Source organism: Cajanus cajan, chromosome 1, assembly GCF_000230855.2.
Source record: "Cajanus cajan strain Asha chromosome 1, NIPB_CcT2T_4, whole genome shotgun sequence".
Lineage (NCBI taxonomy): Eukaryota > Viridiplantae > Streptophyta > Magnoliopsida > Fabales > Fabaceae > Cajanus > Cajanus cajan.
Window position 1 is genome coordinate 86930686 of NC_138517.1, and position 25308 is coordinate 86955993.

General features: G+C 34.8%; 2 protein-coding genes and 1 pseudogene across 4 annotated transcripts; 1 reads left to right on the plus strand and 2 right to left on the minus strand.

Moving 5' to 3' along the window:
- Positions 1–479: 479 nt before the first annotated feature.
- On the minus strand, positions 480–10227 carry LOC109811563 (leucine-rich repeat receptor protein kinase HPCA1). Of its 2 annotated transcripts, XM_083066293.1 has the most exons (19): positions 9537–10227; positions 9264–9385; positions 8243–8363; positions 8064–8135; positions 6827–6901; positions 6647–6718; positions 6246–6410; positions 6060–6134; positions 5700–5771; positions 5523–5594; positions 5339–5407; positions 5065–5139; positions 4433–4567; positions 3857–4341; positions 3602–3754; positions 3370–3506; positions 2272–2491; positions 1623–1858; positions 480–1232 (listed from the first exon to the last, which is right to left on the minus strand). In XM_083066293.1, exons 2-19 carry the CDS (start codon positions 9346–9348, stop codon positions 759–761), a joined length of 2793 nt encoding a protein of 930 aa, XP_082922419.1. In that variant the 5' UTR covers positions 9349–9385; positions 9537–10227; the 3' UTR covers positions 480–758. The 2 variants fall into 2 exon arrangements, with proteins under 2 accessions (XP_082922419.1, XP_020230931.1); XM_020375342.3 differs by having other exon boundaries at positions 9264–10226.
- A 3071-nt stretch (positions 10228–13298) lies between these two features.
- LOC109811557 (putative galactinol--sucrose galactosyltransferase 6 pseudogene) lies at positions 13299–15368 on the plus strand (annotated as a pseudogene).
- A 3318-nt stretch (positions 15369–18686) lies between these two features.
- Positions 18687–24706, minus strand: LOC109811560 (uncharacterized). Of its 2 annotated transcripts, XR_014430534.1 has the most exons (9): positions 24475–24706; positions 24328–24397; positions 24161–24251; positions 24005–24066; positions 23086–23339; positions 22924–22960; positions 22694–22828; positions 19833–21685; positions 18687–19720 (listed from the first exon to the last, which is right to left on the minus strand). XR_014430534.1 is itself a non-coding variant. In XM_020375336.3 (8 exons), exons 1-8 carry the CDS (start codon positions 24520–24522, stop codon positions 21495–21497), a joined length of 888 nt encoding a protein of 295 aa, XP_020230925.1. In that variant the 5' UTR covers positions 24523–24706; the 3' UTR covers positions 18687–21494. The 2 variants fall into 2 exon arrangements, 1 of the variants encoding a protein (XP_020230925.1); XM_020375336.3 differs by having other exon boundaries at positions 18687–21685.
- Between the last annotated feature and the right edge of the window lie 602 nt (positions 24707–25308).

Here is a 25308-nt window from a genome sequence, read left to right on the forward strand (position 1 = left end):
TATTATTATTATTATTATCTTATAATTAAGTTTTGAATGTTATTTTTAAATTTTAATCGGTTGAAATTAAATAAAAAATTAATTATATAAATCATATATTTATATGTAGAATAAATTTATATATCATACAAGTTGAATTATACATAATTTAAGTTCTGATTCAGTTATTTATCTGAATTTAATTTTTAGTTTAAGTCTAATTTTTGGAAGAAAAAAAAGAAGTCAATTATCAAATGGAATTGGATTTTCAAGTTAGAATGATAGATTGCCACTCCTGGTTTCCATGTGTCAAAATTTTAAGAAACTACATGCACGTGAAAAAGATGCAACGTGTGATGTGTTCTCTTTGGTGATTAAGGAAAGGCATTATTGAATTTTCTAGTACTTGTCTGCTGGTAAAATTTCTTCGGTTAATATGATCCTTAGTTAAGTGACAAGAGTTAAATTGCTGAATATGGGAGAGAAAAACAGGCATGATGTGTTTTGAACAACGTTGTATAACATACTTACATTCATTCAAATATTACAGCAATTCAAAATTAACAAACTATTTTACATGACAAGAACAAAGATATACGTACAACCTTCCAATAACCAATTTAAACATTCAACTTGAACCTTCGTCATTTTCAAAGAGCAAGTTTTTCTGAAGCTCTCGCCTATATAAGGATTTGAATCCAAAATTGACACACCAGGTCTCAGAGATTGCATCCGAAGAGGGAAAAGAATTACAAAAGAAAAATATAGCAAAGCAAAGCCTATTGGGGTTCTACCCTTGTTGATGGAAAAATTCCACTGTAGCTAAAATCTTCTTCCCGGTACGGATGTTGAGCATTTACTCCACCTGCTTCCTCATAAGTTTCTGATGTTGTAGCTGATTCAGAATTGGGGTTCAATCCAACAAGCTCGATTATGCTCTCAATCTCTTTCACAACCTCAGCCATTGTAGGCCTCTCAGCTGCATATTCTTTGACACACCTCATTGCCAACGCCACAAACTTTTCTAAACCTTTTGGTCTTGTTCCTTTCATTATGGTTGGGTCTAGAATAGAGTGAAGGTTGTATAAATCTTTGGATGTGTCCATTACCCTCATTACCTCTCTTACAATGTACTTTCCTTGCTCTATTGGCCTTCTTGCTGTTGCTAGTTCCAGCATTAGCACTCCATAGCTATATACATCACTCTTTTCAGTCAACTGCTGGGTCATGTAATATTCAGGATCCAAGTATCCCTGTGAGAATAAAAGGAAATAAGTTTGCATCAACTATCCCTCTTGTAAATATCAAGTTTAAAGCTAACTCTTAACAAATTATTGATTTCTGCTTTATTGAACAGATACATTCTCAAACAGTGTTAAGTTTATTTATATTCTAAGCACAATGTCAATCATACTATGAATAGGGATCCACCTTTGAACACAAGGCAGGGTTCCACTTCTTATTTAACGAGTCTCATTCATGGTTTTGTAGTTTTCAATAAATTTTAATCAATAATAAAAAACATATCAGAAGAATTATGTTAGGGAGAATGTGTTATTAGCATTCCTTGTTAAGTTAATATCTCTTTTAAACAAATATGCGTGCTGTTTCATCAAGTAGGAGTAGGAGGTTTCTGTACTAACCATTGTCCCTTTGACTTGAGTAGTGACATGGCCCCTATCACTGTCAACAAGAAGTTTGGAGAGACCAAAATCTGCAACTTTCGCGTTGAGGTGATGATCAAGTAGGATGTTGCTTGATTTTATGTCCCTGTGTATGATAGGTGGGTTAGCAAGTTCATGAAGATAGGCCAGACCCCTGGCTGCACCTAATGCTACTTTAAGCCTCCTTATCCAATCCATCCAGATCCCAGATTTTCCTGCATTGGCAAAGTCAAATGAAGAAAATTAAGTATTGTGCCAGACAACTTGATAAACTTTAGTTTCATTAAAATTTTGAGTTGGTTGTTATGAAAGTATATCAGTGGTAACTAGTTAACCACAGTCCGAATCTTGAAGATGTAAATAGTTGCATTCCAGCAGAAGAATTTAATTACTATTGTGTTATGGACAAATATATTTAAAATCAGGATCCTAACAAGTCCATTTTAGTATGAATGATTTTTTACTGATCCGGTAATTAGATACTGGTCAGATGGGCTTATAATTGACAACTGAATGTTAAATCATCTTAGTACTAAGAATAATTGTGGTGATTTTTAATGAAATGGGCATATGAGAGGTCGACTAGTAAACAGTCAAGAGAAATGAGTAGTGAAGGAATTGAAAGTACCCGAGAGACTATCCATTAAAGTGCCATTTGGAATGTACTCATACACCAGCATTTGTTCACCCTTCTCAAAACAGAAACCCACAAGACCAACCAGATTCTTATGATGGACCCTCGAGAGAAGTTCGATCTCAGTTTTAAACTCAACAGCACCCTGCATAGACTCTTTTGCAGCCCGTTTGATGGCAACCAACTCCCCAGAGGGAAGGTTTCCTTGGTAAACCTTGACAAAGAGGACTAATTAGATCTTGAAGAGCAGTTAACAAGAAGAGAGTAATTTGGGAAAATACTTGGATATTTCTTATGCTAGTGTCAGAAATGGGCTCTTTAAATATGAAAATATATAAGAATTTCTTTTAGGAACCTCAAAGGAATAGGCCAATAGGGTGTTCTTCTATGAAGCACCGATACTTCAATTTGCTTCACGTATCCGTATCCGATAGTATCCGACACGATACTCTTGGATACTTCACCGATACGTGTCAATGAAGTATCCTAACTTTTGAAAATATTATGAAAATTTTATTCAATCTCGATACTCTCAGATGGTGATACGTATCGATAAAGTATTCAAATTTTTGAAAAATTATGAAATATTCATTACAACTAAATAAGATATATAAGCATTTTTAATATAGAAACATAGAAATATTGGTCCTTGATAAACTGTAAATGAAAATTGTCTTCTACTTCTACATAGATAATTTTAAGAAAGGAATGAAATTGGTAATATTATTTCTATTTGTAAATAATAAAAAGTAATTTATGATGAAATGGTTTATAATTATTTTTAGTAATGTACAATAAGTATATTTTTAATTTGGATTTGCAAAATAGCAATTATATATTTAATGTTTATGAAACAATTATTATGGTTTATAATTATTTTTAGTAATACACAATTATTATGTTGTATGAACATTGATATATATGACAACACGTATCTTACAAGTATCGTATCTTATATATTTTAAAATAAGCGTATCGCCGTATCGGATACGTGTGGTATCCGATACGCGTATCGTATCCGTGCATCATAGGTGTTCTTAAATAACAAAAGAAAAAAGGAAAAGATAGTCATAAGATGGCATTAGTAAAAACCTTTCCATAGCCTCCGGATCCAATAGTATTGGCTTCTGAGAAGTTGTTGGTGTATTTCCTTAGATCATCAAAATAAAACCATCTAGCTCCTTTCAACTGAGGAGCAGTGCCACTATTCTTATTCTGTTCCCAATTTCCTGCATTTATAATGACATTGAATCAATAAAAGACTACTAGAAAAATTCCTTGCAAGGAACAAAATTCAGCCACGGTTGCATCAATCACTTCTTACCAAAAGGGTTCAACTCTGAAGATCTTTTTGCTCTTCTTTTCTGGCGAATGGCATACATCCCTGCAAGGAATGCTAGTACAACAAAGACCAAAACTGCAACTACTGCACCAACTATAACCCCTGTATGTGATGACTTTGAGTTTTTTGGTTCTCCTAAGTGATACAAGAGTGAGAGTTAGGGAGGAGAGAGAGCACTATAAGATAGAAAAGACAAATAGTTAAGTATTGTTAGTTCATAATGAGACACAAAATCACCTCCGTAGTAGTCATAACTAGCACCCTCGAAGACGTAAGGGGAGAAGAATTCTGGGGGTTTGTAAATTTGGTTGCTAAACAGAAAAGCAATAGTTAAAACTCCAGTTGTGTTGAAACGATCGGTTTGAGAAGGGAAGATATCCATAGTCAATTGAAAGTTATCAGAAGTTGAATTCCTGAAGGGGTTACTAAGAGAAACTGAATCCACTGGAACACGTTGCTTTTGAAAAGTATCCAGCAGAGTCTGCTCAAGCTCCCTATAGTAACTTGTGTTACTGAAGTTTGAGAAACTAACAGCTCTTGATATAAGAAGTCCGGTATAGGGAAATGCACATTTACAATTGGGGCTGGAAATCTGATTGGAACCGCAAGATTGAGGTACACAATTATTTGGTGGCGTTGAATAAGAGGGAACGGTTTGAGGCACTTTGCAATAACTCCTTTCAAGAGCTCCACTTTCACGACAAATTGGATTGTTAGCTAGTCTGCAAAAACATTAGATAGTTATAATGCCTTAGTTTTGAATCTATGCAAATAGCTGAACAATTTTATAATATCATAAATAATGCAGCTTACCTTAGATCAAAACTTGGTAAATTGTTTTCCGGGTCAAGTCCTGTTATTCCATTATCCTCCAAATTCATGAGTTGCAGACTATTGCTGTACTCGCTGAGATTTAATGAGCCACTGAGCTGGTTGTCCTTAAGTATCCTGTTACCACATTTCAATATTCATAACCATCATTTGTTCATATATCCAAGGAATAATTTAGCTACATATATAGAAGAAAAAAAAAAAAAGAGTAAAAAATCTACTGGATTTTTTTGGATCCAGATCCTTAAATAATAATAATAAACAATACAGTAACCAATTTTCTTTTTTATTTTTGAATAGAATTCAAAATACTATGATAGTTCCGTTGTTTTTTTATATTTAGGGATATAAACATCTTTTTATGCTATAATGTTTTGTTTCACAACTGCCTCTCATAAAAGGACAAGTGTTTGTGTTTCTCTTCTAAAGAAAAAAAAAAATGCTACACCCACCAAGAATGAACTTTCTCTGCCCTTTGATGTTTGTAGATGTGATTTTTGAAGTATCATTTTGATGTTTATCATTTTTTTTTCCTTTTCACAACAATGAGTTCTTTTATAAGATTTCGGTAAAAAAGAAGAGACAGGTAATGTGGGGATGAAGGAACAACATACACTGTTGTCAGTCCTGGCAGATTTGAAACCCATGAAGGAATATTAGTAGCATTGAAACTATTGTCGCTCATGTCCCTGCAGATAGTTTTCCATATAAGACGGAAGTTAAAAAATCATTGTATCATGAATGAAACATGCCTGTTTTAAATGTTGATGGGAGAAAATATTGTTGTTAGGATTTCTTCTAGGCAACATGATCAAAATTTTACACACTTCATCTAAACTATTGTTGCAATCAATAAAATATAATAGAGTATCACTATTGTATACTTACACATAGGTGAGACTATTCATTCCAGTAAGATCGGGCAGAGAGCCATTCATCTTATTGTGAGATAAATAGCTGCAAAAATAAAGTACATGCCTTGGCTCAGCAAAATTGTTTCTTTAGGCAAACAAAGACAATTTGAACATATAAATATGAAGTTTAATGGGGTATGCTTCTTTAATTTTCTTACAGCTCACTAAGTTTTCCGAGATTGTTGAAGTTTGAAGGCAGTCCCCCAATTAACTGATTGGCATCAAAGCGCCTGTGGTCAAGAGAAAATATTCAATATAAAGAAAAGCCAAAGAGAAATTTCAGGCAGCATAATTTTGTGAATATAGTCACTTGACACTGGCCACAGTATACTTACACAACCTCCAATGAACTCACAGAACTAATGCTTCTAGGAATACTACCCTCTAGTTGATTGTGGTCGAAAAGCCTGGCAAAAGGAGTACAAGGGGTGATTGAGTGTCCATTTGGTTTATAACAATAGTCAGTCAAAATTAATTTAAATACATATATCGATCACATTTAAGATTCAAAATCAATTCTACAAAAAATTTAAAATAAATGGACACCATGACACCTTATGAATAAAATTTTATGTATTTGAAAAATTATACTTTCATTCACTTTATTGTGACATGAGGACACTAAACTCTCCATGCCTTCATATAGATTTAAAAATTCCAGAGAAATAAATAGTACAAGATGTAATGAAGCTTACAAGTGTTGTAGTCTCATACTGGAGGAAAAAAGTTTTGATGGTATTGTACCAGAGAGCTTATTGCTCCCCATATGACTGCAAGCAGTGAACATAATGTTAGGTCATTAAGGGAACTGGAAAATATCCAGTGATGTTAGTTTGATAACATTAATATCAAGTGAAAATTGACAATGACAGTTGACATACAAGTGTTGAGCCTTAAGAAGCAGGTCAAGGCCAGGTCGTCCTTGGTCATCAGAGACAGGAATAGTCCCTTCAAGCTGGTTTTCAGCAAGATCAAGCCAATCAATATTTGATAGATTTCCCAGAGAGCGTGGTATACTTCCACTAAACTTATTAGAATTCAGTGCTCTGCATGAAAAGAAACACATAATTTACCATGTGTTAGTCCATTAAAGAAACATTAAGCCTCAAGATTAAGTTGGATAATTTTAGCAATTGAACATTATTCAAGGGTGCACACCCAACAAAAGATGTTCCATATTTTTATATGAAGCATCATCCTTTGTTAAGTTGGATTAAACAATTTTTAAGTAAATAAACCTTCTCATAAATGAATTAGCAGCATCGTTAAGATGGATCCTTACAGAAAGGTCAGCTGCGTTAGAGACCCTATTGAATCTGGAATAGGACCAGAGAAACCACAACCAACCAATGCTCTGGAATCAGTTAAAAAGGACAGATCAAAAAGTGTTAAATTTGGAAAGGGAAAAATTCAGTATGTATTCAAATCATTTAATAGATAACAAACTGCTTAGCTTACTTACAGGGATTTTAGTTTTTTCAAATTCCCAATTTCTTTCGGAATTGTTCCTGTCAAGCCCGTGTTGTATGAAAGATCCCTACATAAGAAAAAAAAATCATGTTATTAAGTGAGCTTCAACCGAGTATTGCATGCCATCCGCAAATAACATAGTCAAAATAAAATGTCCATTTGGGTGGTTATTCTATAGATGAATTTAGTTAAGGGGAATGATTTGGCAACTTTCATATACCAAAATTCATAATATGACTAAAGCAGTACCAAATAATGTAACGTAAGCAAGTATCCATCCACCTTAAATCATTTATTGGAGAGGAATGCTAGTTAGACTCTCTAATACTCTTTTTTGTAACATTCTTATTATTGTCACTCAAATTTATTGAAAATCACAATTTTTGTGAGTCTTACATCTTAATTAACTTTTGATTTAGTGGTAAGACTCATCACAATTTTTTATTTTCCATAAACTCGAGTCAATAGTAAAGGGAACATTAGTAAAAGTGTGTTAGGATAAGTGTTGGCTAACATTTTTCTTTAACAGATTAATTAATATCATAATCTATATTTTGATTAAATTAAGGGTGTATTATATACCCTTTTATCACTTTAGAGATAATTTCAGTTTAGAAGAATTATAGCAACAAATCACCGATTCAGATAGGGGTATAAGCGGGTATGGGTAATCTGCGAACCTGAACTGACCCAAATCAATACTTGGTATTATTCTTACTTAATAATAAGTTTTATGTTTTATGTCGATAACATTGTAACAATATAATATATTTATTTTAAATTTTATTTTATATTAATTAATGTTGATTTTTTGAGTTGATAATAATGTAACATTAATAAATTTAGTTCAGAATTTAATTTGTATCATTATTTGTTTTATAGGTTGATAACATATAATTTACAATAATGAACAATGTATCAAATGATTTACATCTATTTTAAAATATTTAAATTTTTATAATAAATAAATAAATATAATTATGTTGACCCGATTAACCTAACCTAACCCGTTCATGATTAGGTTCGGTTGGATTGGATTTTTTTAAAAAAGTTGCACAAATCTAACACAACCCAACTCGTTAAATTTTGATTAAATTGGATAATGGATTTATATAAACTCAACCCAACCAACTTGTTGACACCCTTAAATTCAGAGATATTTAAGCATATGAGGATTAGAATGATGATTCCAATTTAATGAATGTTCAACTTATATGAAGAGTACGCACACAGTATCTAGTTCAGTTAAAGACTGAATTGCCGAAGACAGCTGGCCCCCCAAATTCAAGCCTGGTAGTTTCCTGAAAAAAATAGCAATGTTTTCAGATTTATTTTATTTTTTAAAAAATGGAAAATATGAAAAATCTTTCATATCAATTTGAAGTGGCCAAAAAAACAAAGAACTAACAATTGGGTAATTCTTGAACCGCTGCAACGGATTCCATCCCATCCACTACCACAAGGATCTGAACCCACCCAATTTTGTGGCTTGTTACTCCAGGATTGCGTAAAAGAATTTAGGCCAGAATCTGCAGCCATAAAATTTACATTAAAAAATGTCATAAACAAATTGAATTAACAAAACTACATAACTTCTTAGTGTTCCTTAGAGTGATTGCATATGGCTCTAGACCACAAATTACTATGAAAATGAAAACTATAGAAACTCTGTTGTTTCAGAAATTAAATGAATGATAACAAAAGGAAAAGTCGTACAAGAGTTAAGAAATAACGCTCATCTTTCCTTTTCTTTTTTTCGTATAAACTGTTTTTAATTTTAATAGATAAGGCAAACAATTAATCCATGATCAAACTCCTGAGCACTTCCTAACGAACAGTGTTATAGCAGCAAGCAAAGGAGCTTCCAGTCTATGAAGTAAGAACTACAGTTTTCAGTTTGCACATTAGTCAATGATATAAACAAGGTCAACTTCAAAATTTTTTAATTAGCAACAAAAATTTTGTTTCAGGATCTTGATGATAGAGTATATCTTCCACCCTTAAACACTTTCCTAATTTACATGCATAAACACAGATTCTCAGTTTCATTATGTTCAGATGAAGATTGAAGACAGAACATAACTCAATTTCAACGGCATATCTGTATTTCCTTCAATTATATTATTCCTACAATAAATTCTTTCGACACTTTCTTAGAATTCATTTTTTTTCCTCTCTCCATCACATCATCCATCTTTTTTCCCGTTTGTCTCATGGTTGTAAAAAAAGTTGTACAGCCAATTTTCTATGTTTGGTGTAATTTATGATTTGCTCTTGCATAAAAGTGAAGTAGTCCAAAATATACAAAGCAAAAAGAGTTTAGGCCTGTTCACCATATGCAAGAGCACCCCAAAAAAAATTGAAAAATATTCCTTGCTTTTTTCATGATATGTTAAAGAGTATATCAAAAGAAGTGTAATTGAACTTACAATCTCGATTGTCTGTCTGTGATGCTACAAGCAGAACTTGGAAAAGAAGCAACAGCAGAAGAATCACTTTATGTTGTTTGTCCATAGCTCAATATTTTCTTCTGATGCTATCGAATTTGAAACTTTTGGATGGAAGCAATGATCCCAAATAATCAAAGCGGAGCATTAATCATGTTTTAATGAGAAAACAAAGGCTTGATAGTATGAGAACAATGAATGAACAAACGATGGTAGACTTAACGCGTCCCCAAGATGGATAAGGCTAACTAATACCTCTTACTTGGTCAATGACTTTTGCATGCAATTTTCAACGGTTAGAATGGATTAAGTCCCAAAACATCGAAAATAAAATATTGTCACAGGTGGCCACCAACCATCATCATTCATCACATTCTTAATATATTTCAGCAAGGATGTCTAGGAACTTTGGATAGAGTTAGAGTCTTTCAATCAAATATGTAAGGAAGAAAGCTTCAAGAAAACATGAAGTATTGGAATAAACAACCACCTAGATAATGGCTTAATTTGCTGCTTTCATCAGCACCTTTTCTGTATTAAATAAAACTCGAAACTCGAGGTTGTTTAAACTAGTTAAAACTATTGATGATGTAAACAAGGGACACTTGGTGTCATTTATGGGGTGGTAAGATAAGCAAATATGATATTCTTAAGTATAGTAGATTGCCATCTGAAGAGGGTGTTACTTCATCTACAAACTCCCCTTCTGCTTTTGTTCCAATGACAAGATCAAAATTAAATGGTCTTCTACTATAAGACATTTGGCCACTATACGCTTGCCGTCCGTGACAATGATAATGGTCACATTTTATTATTATTATCATATTTAATTTTTTGTAATGTTAGTGCAAAAAAATTATTCTGTAAACTAATTAAATATCATCATCGTATGACTTTTAAAGTAATTATTTGAAAATCAACATTATCAGTGTATAAACTAATTATTATTATTTATTGTCAATAGTTTGTTTGAATGAATTTTTATGTAAACTAAAAATAACATATACAATATATAAGTTAAAAATAAGTTTTTGAGAAATTAGTATTAGAGAATTTCTATAAATTAACTTATATATCCATTATTTTTAACTTAAGTTAAAACTTTTTTTTTTTTTTTTGTAAAATTACTTGTCCAAATATTCTAAACAAATTGCTTTGTGCACAACAACTATGCACGCGGAATGCAGAGAATAAACAAAAAGGTTTTGTTTCTTTTAAGAGATTCAAAGTTTAGTTAATGGCATAGTTGTTTGGACAGGCTTTAACCATCTTCAGATATATTTGTACTTGTGCAAGTTGGAGGGCTAACCGAAGTGGATGCGAGGGAGACATGGTTCTGTAATAGACAAGAATAACGAAACAAATTTTAATAGTGAAACACAGCTCTTCTGTTTCTAGTTTTCTACGAAAAAACAAAATTAATGTTTTTTTTTTTTTTTTTTTTAAGTATTATGACTGATAGTGCAATTCACTTAACGTATAGTGTCATAGATTAACAGAAAACACAAAAGGGTGCTGTTTCTTATGTAGAGTTGACATTATTATGTAATCAAATAAATGCGAGTAGAATGTTACAAAACTAAAGGAATTCTACCGTAGGAGCTGGTAACTCAGTTAATTGATTTTGTTGAGATGATTTTTATATGCAGAATAGAATAGTAAAAAATGAAGAGCTTCGATCTTTGAATGTTCCTAGAAAACCTCAAACTATTTCTCAAGCCTACTTTAAGTTTATTATTGATGTGATATAAAATTTATTTGACCAAATGTTTAGGAGATGAATTATTTCTGCTCCTGTTCCTGATTTATTTAATCGGAAAAATTGTGTATTTCAGGCAGAGTAACATATATAGTGGTATAAATTTCACTATAAATATCATAAAAAAAATGCCAGTTATATATATATATATATATATATATATATATATATTTATCTTATAGCAACAAAATAAATGTGACAAATCAGATAATTTGGTCTCATGCATAAACCCCATATAAGTTATGGTCTATAATGGATCATAGCAAAAAAATTTAAATTTGTTCCGGTATTGGAGACCGCCGCCGAAGAACCCTTAGCGATATCAAGCTAAAAGAACTTGACAGCAGTCTTGACCTAGAACATTTGATGAGAGTAACCTACTTTCTTAGACCTAATCATCGCTATATATAATGGTGTAGCGTTACAGACATGAATCGCACACTCCTCTTTATGATCTCATAAATCACGTCCCATTGTGGACTCGTAACTCCCGGTATTTATTACCGTTCCCACGGATTGTGGGATCTTATTGATTGTCTGAGTGAGCCAGTGAATCTTCCCATATTTGGGTCCCTATTATGGGCTCGGCGTTTTGTCGATGTGCCTCGGGTCGGCCAATGGGAGACCACCACGGTACATAGCCCTCCATGCTCAAGCACTAAAGTGCGAAGAGCATGTTGGGTCGGTATTGCATAGGTTCGGTTTGATCGATTTTTGGGGGACCTCCATGGTGCATTTTGTCGATGTGCCTCGGGTCGGCCAATGGGAGCGGTACATAGCCCTCCATGCTCAAGCACTAAAGTGCGAAGAGCATGTTGGGTCGGTATTGCGTAGGTTCGGTTTGATCGGTTTTTAGGGGACCTCCATGGTGCATTTTGTCGATGTGCCTCGGGTCGGCCAATGGGAGACCACCACGGTACATAGCCCTCCATGCTCAAGCACTAAAGTGCGAAGAGCATGTTGGGTCAACATTTTGCCGACCTGCTTTGGTCGGTCTGTAGAAGACCTTCATGGTACATAGCCCTCCATGCTCGAGCACTAAGGTGCAAAGAGCATGTTGGATCAACATTTTGCCGACTTACTTTGGTCGATCTGTGGGAGACCATCATGGTACATAGCTCTCCATGCTCGAGCACTAAGGTGTGAAGAGCATGTCACGTAGGCATTTTGTTGACCTACTTTGGGTCGCAACTTGGGGCGCACCGTTTGACTTGATTTATGTTGATCGTCTAAATTCCGACCTTAAAGTGCTCTTCACACTAAGGTGTAGATCGTCAAAATGCCGACCTTAAAGTGCTCGTTGCACCAAGGTCTTGATCGTATAAATCCCGACCTTAAGGTGCTCTTCACACCAAGGTTTGGGTAGTCAAAATGCCGATCTTAAAGTGCTCTTTGCACCAAGGTCTTGATCGTCTAAATTTCGACCTTAAAGTGCTCTTCACACCAAGGTTTGGATAGTCAAAATGCCGATCTTAAAGTGCTCTTTGCACCAAGGTCTTGATCGTCTAAATTTCGATCTTAAAGTGCTCTTCACACTAAGGTCTTGATCGTCTAAATTCCGACCTTAAAGTGCTCTTCACACTAAGGTTTGGGTCTTCTAAATTCTAACCTTAAGGTGCTATTCACACCAAGGTTTGGATCGTCTAAATGCCGATATTAAAGTGCTCTTCACACCAAGGTCTTGATCGTCTAAATTCCGACCTTAAAGTGCTCTTCACACTAAGGTTTGGGTCTTCTAAATTCTAACCTTAAGGCGCTCTTCACACCAAGGTCTTGACCGTCTAAATTCCGACCTTAAAGTGCTCTTTTGCACCAAGGTCTTGATTGTCAAAATTCTAACCTTAAGGCGCTCTTCACACCAAGGTGTAGATCGTCAAAATTCCGACCTTAAAGTGCTAATCACACCAAGGTGTGGATCGTCAAAATTCCGACCTTAAAGTGCTATTCACACTAAGGTTCGGGTCCTCTAAATTCTAACCTTAAGGTGCTCTTTGCACCAAGGTCTTGATCATCAAAATGCCGACCTTAAAGTGCTCTTCGCACCAAGGTTTTGATCGTCAAAATTCTAACCTTAAGGCGCTCTTCACACCAAGGTCTTGACCGTCTAAATTCCGACCTTAAAGTGCTCTTTTGCACCAAGGTCTTGATCGTCAAAATGCCGACCTTAAAGTGCTCTTCACACCAAGGTGTAGATCGTCTAAATTCTGACCTTAAAGTGCTCTTCACACCAAGGTTTGGATCGTCAAATGCCGACCTTAAAGTGCTCTTCACACTAAGGTTTGGAGTATAATTTTAATTTACTCTTTAGATTTGGCAATCTCAACCAGTCAAAGTCATCTCTGAGATGATTGAACTTGTGTATAAAAAAATAGGAAAATCAAAGCTAGAAGACGAGCCTGGTGTTAGAGTTTCGGAGGGGAAGCTGGTGGTGAAGGGGAAGACGATTCTGACGGGGATGCCGGAGAGTGTGGTGGAGACATCAACGGTGGAAGGAATGTTCGTGGGAGCTGATTTCGAGAAGGAAGATAGCAGACACGTGGTTTCGCTGGGAACTTTGAAGGATGTTTGTTCGGTTCATGGCGTGCTTCCGGTTCAAGCTGTGGTGGATGGCCCAAAAAATGGGAGATCAAGGGAGGGATATTCCCTTGGAGATGCAATTTCTGCTCGTGGAAACCAAAGACGGGTCCCACCTCGAGTCACAAAACGACGACAACAACAACAACCAGATCGTGTATACAGTTTTTCTACCTCTTATTCAAGGCTCGTTCAGGGCGTGCCTCCAGGGGAATTCCGACGACCACCACCAGCTCTGCCTCGAGAGCGGCGACGCCGACACCAAAGCGTCGTCGTTCACCCACGCGCTCTTCATCAGCGCCGGCACCAACCCTTTCGCCACCATTCACAACGCCTTCCGCGCTGTCAGGAGCCACCTCAACACGTTCTGCCTCCGCCACGAGAAGAAGCTCCCTGGCATAGTCGACTGCTTCGGCTGGTGCACGTGGGACGCCTTCTACCAAGAAGTCACTCAGGAAGGAGTCGAGGCCAGAATCCAGTCCCTCGCCGCCGGTGGAACGCACCGAAATTCGTCATCATCGATGACGGCTGGTAGTCCGTCGGCACCGACGAGAAACAAAACACCGATTCGAACTCGGAGTCGTCGCTGCAGAGGCGGTTATTGGGGCGGGGTTCGTCCAGGAGTGAAGGAAATGAAGGAGTACGAATCTGTGATGAAGTACCCGAACGTGTCGAACGGAGTGAGGGAGAACGAGCCAACGTAGAAAACGGACGCGCTTGCTGTTCATGGTTTGGGGCTTGTCAACCCTAAGAAGGTGTTCACGTTTTACAACGAGTTGCACAGCTATCTGGCGTCCGCGGGTGTAGACGGCGTTAAGGTGGACGTGCAGTGCATTTTGGAGACTCTGGGCACGGGGCTTGGAGGCAGGGTGGAACTGATCGCACAGTATCACCGCGCCCTCGACGCTTCCATTTCTAGAAACTTCCCTGATAATTGTTGCATCGCGTGCATGAGCCACAACACGAACGCGCTCTACTGCTCTAAGCAAACCGCAGTGGTGAGGGCCTCCGATGACTTCTACCCGCGCGATCCGGTGTCGCACACGATCCACATTGCGTCCGTGGCGTACAATAGCGTTTTCCTATGATGCGCCGTCGCTTTCTTCTGAGGCCGAGACGAACACACTATCGTCAATCCTCCGCCGCTTCTCTTCCCAATCCCCAATGCTTGCGACGGAGCCCTCACCACCCCGAACCCGAACATGTTCATCACCGACGGCATTTTCCTTCTCTGCTTCACGCTTCTTCGTTCTCTCGTTGCAAGGTTTCTATTGCGGCCAAGATTTCTTCTAGAGTGTGGCCGCCGGCGGCGGGAATGGGATTTTTCAATTCCGCCGGCGCCCCCAGTTATGGCACCATTGACGTCGTCGTTACTAGCTCCTGTCGCATTGCTTCTCAAAATCCTCGTCATTGCGACCTTCTGCTCACGTCAAACAACAAAGGTGTGGGATGCAGTTTTACCTGCCCCACGGTGGGCGCCAAAATGTTCCGGTATTGGAGACCGCCGCCGAAGAACCCTTAGCGATATCAAGCTAAAAGAACTTGACAGTAGTCTTGACCTAGAACATTTGATGAGAGTAACCTACTTTCTTAGACCTAATCATCGCTATATATAATGGTGTAGCGTTACAGACATGAATCGCACACTCCTCTTTATGATCTCATAAATCACGTCCCATTGTGGACTCGTAACTCCTGGTATTTATTACCGTTCCCACGGATTGTGGGATCTTATTGATTGTCTGAGTGAGCCAGTGAATCTTCCCATATTTGGGTCCCTATTATGGGCTCGGCATTTTGTCGATGTGCCTCGGGTCGGCCAATGGGAGACCACCACGGTACATAGCCCTCCATACTCAAGCACTAAAGTGCGAAGAGCATGTTGGGTCGGTATTGCATAGGTTCGGTTTGATCGGTTTTTGGGGGACCTCCATGGTGCATTTTGTCGATGTGCCTCGGGTCGGCCAATGGGAGACCACCACGGTACAAAATTCAATTTAGGTCTCAAAAAATAAAATTTATATCCTTAAAAAACTTACTTATTATTCAAATTTTTTTTTATTTTATGTATTTCACATGCTAAACTTGGATCAGGCTATGATCAAATCAGAATAAAAATATTTGTGTTTAATTCATACTCAAAATTTTCAAACGTTACATTTCATAATTAGTTTTGTCAACTATAATGAAAATATATTATTTTCTCCCGTTCAGCGGGAAGGATAAATGTGACAACTAAACACACAAATTTAATTTTCTATATAGTAAAATTAAATTTCCTTAGAGTTTGGCATTAACAAGAGAGTTGGTACCTGACGGAAGACAGAGGGAAAGTTGACTTTGTTCAGGTTTGCTTATTGGGTAGCTATGGAAAGAGACAAGTTGTAATTGGAAAAAGAAAGGTATTTAATATTTATTAATATTAAGGTTATATAAACCCTAATACAATACAAGTGGCTTTCTTTCTAATTTATTTTTGACGGTAATTACCGATTCTTGTTCAAATTTGTTGGGAAAAGGAGGCGGTCAAACCTAGTAATCTACTCTTTCAATGCTGTCCACGTCTATAACTCTTTTTTCTTTTGATTTTTAAACAATAGAAACATAAATAAAAATAAAAATAAAGTAGTATATAATATATTTTAATTTCTGAGCTTTAACTATTCTTCCCATCGTAAGATTATTTGTCCTCAATGGGCTACCTTTTCCCCTCACCACATCTTCATTCTTTCTTTGCCAGAATCTAAAATTGTAAAATTATAAGAACAGAAAGCTAGGCTTCAAGAGTGTATGAATCAAAACTAAAAAAACAAAGAGAAACTAGAAGAATTAGAAGTTCATTCAAAGAAATCATTATCTTTATAACTTTTTTGTGAAATAAAGTGTATATTAACAATTTTGGTGTTTAATTTAGCTTATTTTAAAAAATAGTTATTTACTTTTTTACAACTTAATGAAGAAAAGGAAAAAAAAATGGGAAAAAATATGATGGAAAAATAGAAGAAATGTATTTTTTTAGATAGATATAAATAAGAGGGGGGAAAAAGTCTCTCCACTTGTTTGAATAAGTGGAAGAGTTGGTGGACATAAATAAATAAATTATGCAAAAGCTTTTTGTACTAGTTAAAAAAATAAATTTAACTCAAAACTTAAACTTTCTAATATATTATATTTTCTTTACACAAACTTATGATTTTTATTATTTTCGTGAAAAAAAATCTATTTAATTTTTATGAAAAGTAAAAATAAAAAATAAAAAAAAGATCTTCTTCCTCTTTTCCTCGATGAGGCGGAATTTTTCGTGCGGGTCTCAAAAATATTATCTCTTCAGTTCCATATCTCCTCATAAATAAATAATAAAAATTAATAATTTAATTATATCTCTTTCACCTTACTTCCTTCTTTATTTTTATTAATCCAAATAAAGTATAAGAGTGAGAGTCTATCCATAAATGTTTTGATTTTTTTTGTCTTTTTTTTTTCTTCACTTCCTTTCTAAATTCTCATTAATAAATTATCTAATTATAACGACCCCTCTGGAAGAATATCTGTTAAGTTTGACGGATTGTTCTCGTCATTTTTAACTTTTATTTTGGAATGATTTTTACTTAAGAGTTTGATTTATTCGTACACGGTGTTTTCTAATGTTTTATGGCTTGTATATCCCATGAAATTTTTTAGAGAGAGATTTTCGTTTCAGATAAATCTGTTTTAGTCAAACACAAGGATTAAGCAATTTAGCATAAAAAGGACGTTGCTGATTCTAATAACTGAATCAAGATTGACCACGTGTGTATACATGTAATAATATTTGAATTATGTTGCCGCTGATTCAATTTTCCAATCACATGAAATTGACCACATGTGTGAATGTAATTATAATAGAATTTGATAGATGTGTTGATATATGAATTATTATTATGTACCAAAAAATATATGAATTATTGTTATGTACCGAAAAATATATGAATTTTTGTTGATATTCGTCATTTGTTAAATTTGATTAATATGATTTTGAGAGGATATTATATTACAGATAAATACGCTATGCATTTAACTGAATTATAATGATGATATAAAGGATTTTTACACTGCTATTAATCAATGCGCCATTTATATACTTTTGGCATTAAAAATAACTCAAAATGAGTCTTTTTAAAGTAATTATTAAAAAAAAATAAACAATCTTATTTTACATGATAATTTATATTAGACTATAGTGTAAACAATCTTATTTAATTTGACTATTTTTACTTAAAAATTATTTACTTTATATTAATTATTCTAAAAGTCATACGTAGAGTAATTTCTAATTAATTGATAACTGTATATCAAAATTATATAAAAAAAATATTAAATCATATATTTTTTAGTTTCTCATATTATGTTTCATTTACTTGTATAAATATCATTTCATGAATGAAATAATACATTTTTTTTCCTCTCCATCTTTCTTCTGTCTTTTTTTATCAACTTCCTCTTTAATTTATATATCTATTCCTTTTTTTTGGTGAAAAAAACCAGAGGATTAGAAGCCTCTCGGAAAAGCAATACACGCATAGTGCTCTCTCAAAGTATTAACAATAAAATTTGAAACATCATAAATATGAATATAATATGAAATTGTATATGCATGTTTTGCCATTAAATCTGCTAATTGATTTGCTTCTAGTAACTCCTTCTTCACTATTTAATAATAATTTTTAAATAATGTGTGAATAATATATTAAATAATAATATTGTTATTAATTGATAGTCCTTCGTCATCATCAATTGCAGCTAGCTATGCACGGATTTGAAAACAACCGTGTGAGCCTTATAAATTGTAGAGTAAGGTTTACTTTCAAACTTCCTACACATGCCGGCCTTCCTTCTTGTTGCCGACCAAGGTAACTGTTTCATAATTGTCTTTTATCATCATTTTCCTAATGAATGCCCACTCATAACAATACATTAATACCGCAATTTTTAAAGTGGCATATATACGTCAAAAAATTGGTAGTTCCTCCACTGTACGAATATAAATATTTAATTGAATGACAAAGGATAATGTCTACGAAGACCTATAAGCCTTGAACAAGGAATTAATCGTGGGCTTATGATTTACCTCCTCTAAAAATTTGATATTTACATCATTCATATGTATATATTGATGAGACAAAGGGGAAAAGCTATGACTGATTTATCAAAGAAAAGAGAAGACTAGAGAAGCCTCAAGGAAACAATGGCTGGTTTATCAACCAATAACTATAGGCTAATTCACTCTGTGCCACCTCAAAAACCTGAATTGACAATAAGGAAGAGACTAAGCATAGCCAAGGAATCAGCCACCTGGTGTTTCCCATGATCCCATCTAATATGGTTGCAATGAACATGATCATCTCCGAGGGCCATAAGCTACCTATTTTTTTCTTGACCAGAGGGAAGGCTAGATGAGAGCCTTGATTCACCATGTGAACCTCTGAGTGAGTCAGATTCAACAATAGTCATCCCAAACCCTCTATTCCATGTCAAGTGAAGACCATGAAATATAGCTCGTAATTCTACAATGGTGATAGAACAGTCTCCTAATGGAAGCACCGCATAAAAAATTGCCATCATTTCTGGCACCACCACAACCCGCCTGGGAAGAAGAGCTACTAATGGAAGCAACAAATTTAATCTCAACCCAACCAAATGGAGAAGTCCAGCCAATATGGTCTTAGCTCGTGGCTGTGATTAGCTTTCAGTCTTCCACGCGTCATTTGCTTGGCCAGAGAGATATCCAACATATCTTTCCTAATATGCCAATGACAAAGCCACGTCAACAGATGATTCTTTATTCACAAAAATAAGACCATTTCTCATTCTCCATAAAACATCTACTGTTACACCAAAAGGCAAATTCAATTTACTAGAATAAGGCGTGCATGCCATAAGATTGTGTGCTACCCAATTAGATAAATCCAGACTATAGAAAGTGATGAGCAAATTGATGATCCATGAATTTTCTCCTGAAGGACCTAGCAAAGGTGCAATATCTGAACACGTGCAGGAAAGTTTCAGGCTTTCGGCAGTGTTGCAACCTCTTGGGAAATTGGCATTCAAGACCATTTGTCTTCTTGCCCTGAGATCATTGGTTAGCGACCCATTTCTTATCAATTTCCACAGTAACTTTAATCCCACTGTCAGATAAGATTGAAAATACTGCATCTAGGCTTTAAGCGGTTAGCACTTACGCTTTCATAAGCTGAAGCAACAAAGAAAATACCATCATTAGTCGGGTTCCAAGTAAGATAATCGGATAATCATTGATATTCTCCCTTATGTCACGCCAAAATTTTATGAATAATCTGCTGAGGGAGGATACGAGAAATGGAATTCAGGTTCCAAAACCCCTGTCATCAACAAAATCTATAATATCTTCACTCAAATTAATCATAACAGAACTGTTATGTCTGTGTTAGGACTTACACAAAGAGGAGAATCCAATCCAAAAGATTAGTCCATTAAGTGGGAAAGTCTCATGGCTTAAGAAACTTATTATGCTACTCAATTTGGCAGCCACTAGTCTGTCCAAAAAGAAATGTTTTTACCATTACCCAACCTCCAAGTAGTGTTACTCTCAATATGAGACCAACTCATGAAAATACCCCTCCAAAAAATTTGAAGCATTCTTCTCTCAATCCAAATGCGAAGGTGAATCTCTCACAACAATATTTGCTTCTAATAAAATTCACCCAGGTACCTCTTGTTTCACACAAATATCCCATCCCACTTTCATAAGAAAGGAAGGATTCATTTCCCATGAAAGTTTAATTCCCAATCCTCCTAAAGATTTGGGTTGGCAAACCTCCTCCCAAGCTACGGTGTGGACCTTTTTGCTGCCCATAGTATCTCACAGATAAAATTCCTACAGCTCCTATCAAGTCATCCCATAAAGCTCTAGGCTCCATGTGGATTGCATGATGACTCGGAACATCAAATTAGGTGACTTATGCCATTCCTTTAAAAATTAACTTGAACTACATATATGCACCAGCAATTCAAAGTACCCCAGTAGGTGTTCAAAAAGTATTTTATGATTTAGAGATTACATCAATTAACCGAAAAAGATATTAACTTCTATAAAAGTAAATGAAATTATAAATATGGTGCAACCAAACTAAAGATATTAACTTCTAAAAATTAACTTGAACTAAATGATGTAATGGTTGAAAGAAATGACATAGTAATACTGGACCCTAGACTACGCTCATGTCCTCACTTGACCAGATTATCACTGGAACATTGGCACAAAACTTGCCATCTCTTGACACATGGTCTGGGCGAATATCATAACTACTTGAATCCATCATCACTTGAGGAAGTTGATATTTTCAAAAGAAAAATACCACACAGCCAAATAAAAACTTGACATCATTTAACAGTATTAAATTTGACAAGATTTAAAGGCAATGTTATATAAGTCAAAATGCTAGGGACACCCATGCATCCAAAAGTAAATAACAACGTCAAATTATTAAAATTCTAACAAATAAATGGAGCTGTTTAGTATTTTAGAAAAAGTCACTCATGCATTGACAACATCGTTATAGGAGTAACCTAAAACAATTTTATCATTAAAAAAACAATCTCAAGTTATTAAAATAAGTTATTAAAATTCTAACAAATAAACGTAGCTGGTTAGTATTTTCCAACAGTCCATAAAAAGCTCTGTAGAAAAGCTCTTCCAAATACCCTTACAAATCCTTTGAATTTGCAAAAGGCATATGAAAAGGAATTGGAGAGAAACAAGCAAGTTTACACACAAAACACAACTTAATATTCTCCAAAATAAAAATTAAGCAGAAAATATATACAGTAAATCCACATTCAAAGGAGGGGGGATTGAATCAATGCTAGTGGTTCAACTTTATAACATGAGATACCCTTTCAAAGAAGATGGGGCACATGCTAGGGCTGAACCTAATGTCCTCCCTCATCCATTCTGGTGCCACTCTTTCAAATGTGCCTAGAGATAAAACATGGTACAGGAGCTCTGAATCTTCTCCTGGTGATTTGCTAATCCAAGATAAACTGAAGGAGTAACCTATCATCGTAGCAATAAAAGAAACAAGTTAACCAAGCAGTTACATATCTACATTCTGCCAAATGTTCATGGCAAGAATTATATTTAAAACCTAAAAATAAGATGTAGCAGAAAAAATACTCTAAAAACTGAGACCAAGATCATGTTTGTCAAAGAATGACCCACTACTGAACTGAGAATTTTTTTTTAACAGCAAATGTTAGTAAATTAGTGAGTTATGTTAGCTAGAAGGATTCGAACCCACTCCCTCCATACCACTCCAGCCCTATGTCTCTCCCTCCACACCACCTATACCACCTTACTGAACTGAGAATAAAATACTAACTTTGAATTCTGTGTTAAAAATAAACTATTTTCCAAAAACTGACACTTGTTTGTTTAGCCCTTCCAAAAGAAATTCTATATATTTGAAAATAAATTGTGAGATGACAGGAAAATTGGGAATAGGAAAATTTAACTGGCAACTGCATCCCGTTTGTGTGTCTTCTCACTCAGGTCCGCCCCATTCTATTTCCATCTATCTGTCTGAGGTACAGATAATGTGCAAAGTATCTTCAACCCTTCTCTAATTTTTCACGCTGTGTTTTTATGCTCATTGAGCATCTGTGATCTATGTGTCATGTTTTGATACTCTCTCTTTTTTTAAATAAAAAGAAAAAGTAACCCTCCCTATTTTTACCTTTTTATAATGGTATTTTTGCAATTGTTATGCAATTTATATTTTATATTACTATATGCTAGGTTATTTGGTGCACTTACAAACGATAGGATAAGAGATGATGCTCATTTTCTTTTCGAATTTTATCTTGCTCTCTTATCCTATCCATCTTTATCCTACCTTGACCACCAAACAAGCCATCAGAATTCTAGAAATATATCTAGATTGAAATATAGCCAAGCATATCTATTATTAATATCCCGACAAACTATTAACTCAGAAACAAGGTACAATAAGATTAAGAAATAATAAGACAAAGAAATTGGTTACAATCCAAAGTTATGAATTACCACTTGATTGATGCAGTGCAGACAAAAGGCATATCTGTCCAGTTTGATAGTCAGTGGATAATTTCATGCCCAGTGCATGCTCAAAAAGAACTTGAGTAAGCCAGTTACCACGATCACTTTCCTGTAAATCAATGCCTGTAAAACACAATGAAGGATATATAAAATATACCAAAATTCCAACCAAGTAACAATTCACACATAAAGCAAGAATAACAATTGCTAACACCAACCTGATTGACCATTAGCCTTGGTGCAGCACTCCAGCAGCTTTTTCACAAGAAAATGTCAGCATATCAAGATGATAACAGTTTCCCCCCAAATGAAGTAAACAGAATACACACACACTGACACACATACTGATATATTCCATTTTTAGGGTTTTAAATGCTCACCTCACCAGAAGCAGTCTCCTTGGAAGCACTTTGCATTGACTCTCTCTCTACAGAATTACCTTCATTCTCAAAAGATATAAGCCTTGCTTCTTTCTCCAAAGCATTCTGCCTTTTACGTTTTCTTGTCATTCTTAAACTGTCAGAGTTAGAATTATCATCAACGGTCATGATCTTACTGTTATTATTTAAATCTTGAGATGTTCCTTCCTGACGAAGCCTCAGCAATTTCTCAATTTCTTCAGAAAGCACTTCATCTGCCAAAAGTTCACACCCAAATCATCAATAGAGAAGAACAATAAATGAAATTGAGACACATATAAGGACAGCGGCATGGAAATACTGTGAAGTTACATTCATGAAATGTCCATTGAAACAAAATCCAACATTGAACATGAGTTTTGAACCAAAGTTCCTAAGGAAAACATTAACTAGGTAGCTATCTCAAGGGTAAACCGTAAACCTTGCTTTCTATTTCAATAAGAAATTAATCAGAAAAATACAAAAAAGTAATTAAAGGTTTGTTTGGATAAACTTTTCCAGAAATATTTCTTGGAGAAAAAAAATAAGAAAAAAATTGAAATAAGCTTTTTCATAAGCTAAAACTAGTTTATGCACAAGTTAAAATAAGATTTTGAAGAAGTTAATAAGAAAAAACCTCTACAAATTAATTTATGCATACTCTGATTTTAACTTATGAAGAAACTTATTTTTTTTTTTTTTCTTTTCTAAAAATGTTTCTAAAGAAGTTTATCTAAATAGGACCTAAAACAAGTTTAGACTCACAGCAATGAGCTAAAAACTGAAGTTAGTTAATTAAATTGACATGCAAGTCTGAACACATCTGAAAGATTAATAACTCTACAAAAGTCGTTGTTTTTTTGGTATGGATAAGTAAATCACGAACTATAGAGTGTCTCACTTTTCTGGCTTTCCTCCATCAAGAGCCTCTGATAATCAGCAACCTGTTTGTCTGTGGCAGTCCTGGCGTTCGAAGTAACACATATGCATAAACAAAAGAAATCTAAGACTAAAAAAATCCACAAAAAAAAAAAAGGCTCCATTGTTGGAAACGTGCCTAATTGAAGCCAGCTCAGTTCTCAAATCATTGACTTGTTCAAGAAGCTCTTCCTTTTCGCTCTTCAAGTGCTCTATTAACTCTTCCGCAGCTGCAAGAGACAAAATTCAGAAGGCATTCGGTGTTGTTCAGAGAATTCAGGCGGAAAGGAAAGAGACGAAACGTACCGGAGATGCAATTGATGAATTTAAGCTCTTGTTCTTTATTTATGTGATCCAGATCAGAGAGTTTCTTAGTCTAAAAGGGGAGAGAAAAGGGAGAATGAGTAAGAAGGTGTGTATGGTGGTGAGGGAAACATGAATTGTAGAACAAACCTTGAGTTTGGTGTACTTGTCGTAGAGCTTCTTGTAGAGAATCTCCATTGCGGAAACGCGCGTTTCTCTGCACTCATTCAAATTAGGTTCAACTTTTCAACGACAACGGGGTTTTAATTCACTTCGCTATATATATTCATTTTAACCGCCCACACGTTGGTTTAATTGTGTCAGAAATTTTCGAATTCAATTGAAATTTTCATAAAATTCTTTCATTCTCCTTCATAATATTTTTGTTTCATATCTTTGCCTTATACTATATGCATAATAGTTTACATATAAAAATATTAAATATTTGGGGGAGTGGGGGCATGCCCCTACCCTACCTCCGCGCCTGAATATTAGTAAAGGTATATAAAGTTTATTTGGATTATAGAAAAATAAAATAAAATAATATTTTTATATACTAAAATTAGTTTGTTTATAAATTATTTTTTTACAATTTTTCTCATATTAACTTTTCTAAAATTTTATTTATAATTAGTATATAAACTAATTTTAACTAATGAAAAAGTTTATTTTAATATTTTATCCCCTTTTTTTTCTAAAAATAATTAGAAACTTATCCAAACAGTCCCTATAATTGAGAGAATAGAAATTAAAAAACTAACTATTTTTGTTATAAACCAACTGTTTCATGGGTATGATATAAGAGATTTTACCGGAACTTCCTTCGTCTACATTATAAGGTTTCTGTTTCGTACATCAAAGCAAGGGATGTACATGCAAAAATTTTGACACCCAAGTTAAAAATTGACATAGTAAGGATATTAGTATATGAGAAATGTGTACTTACTTCGCTAGGTATTTTTAGAGAATGTAGATGGTGCGTTG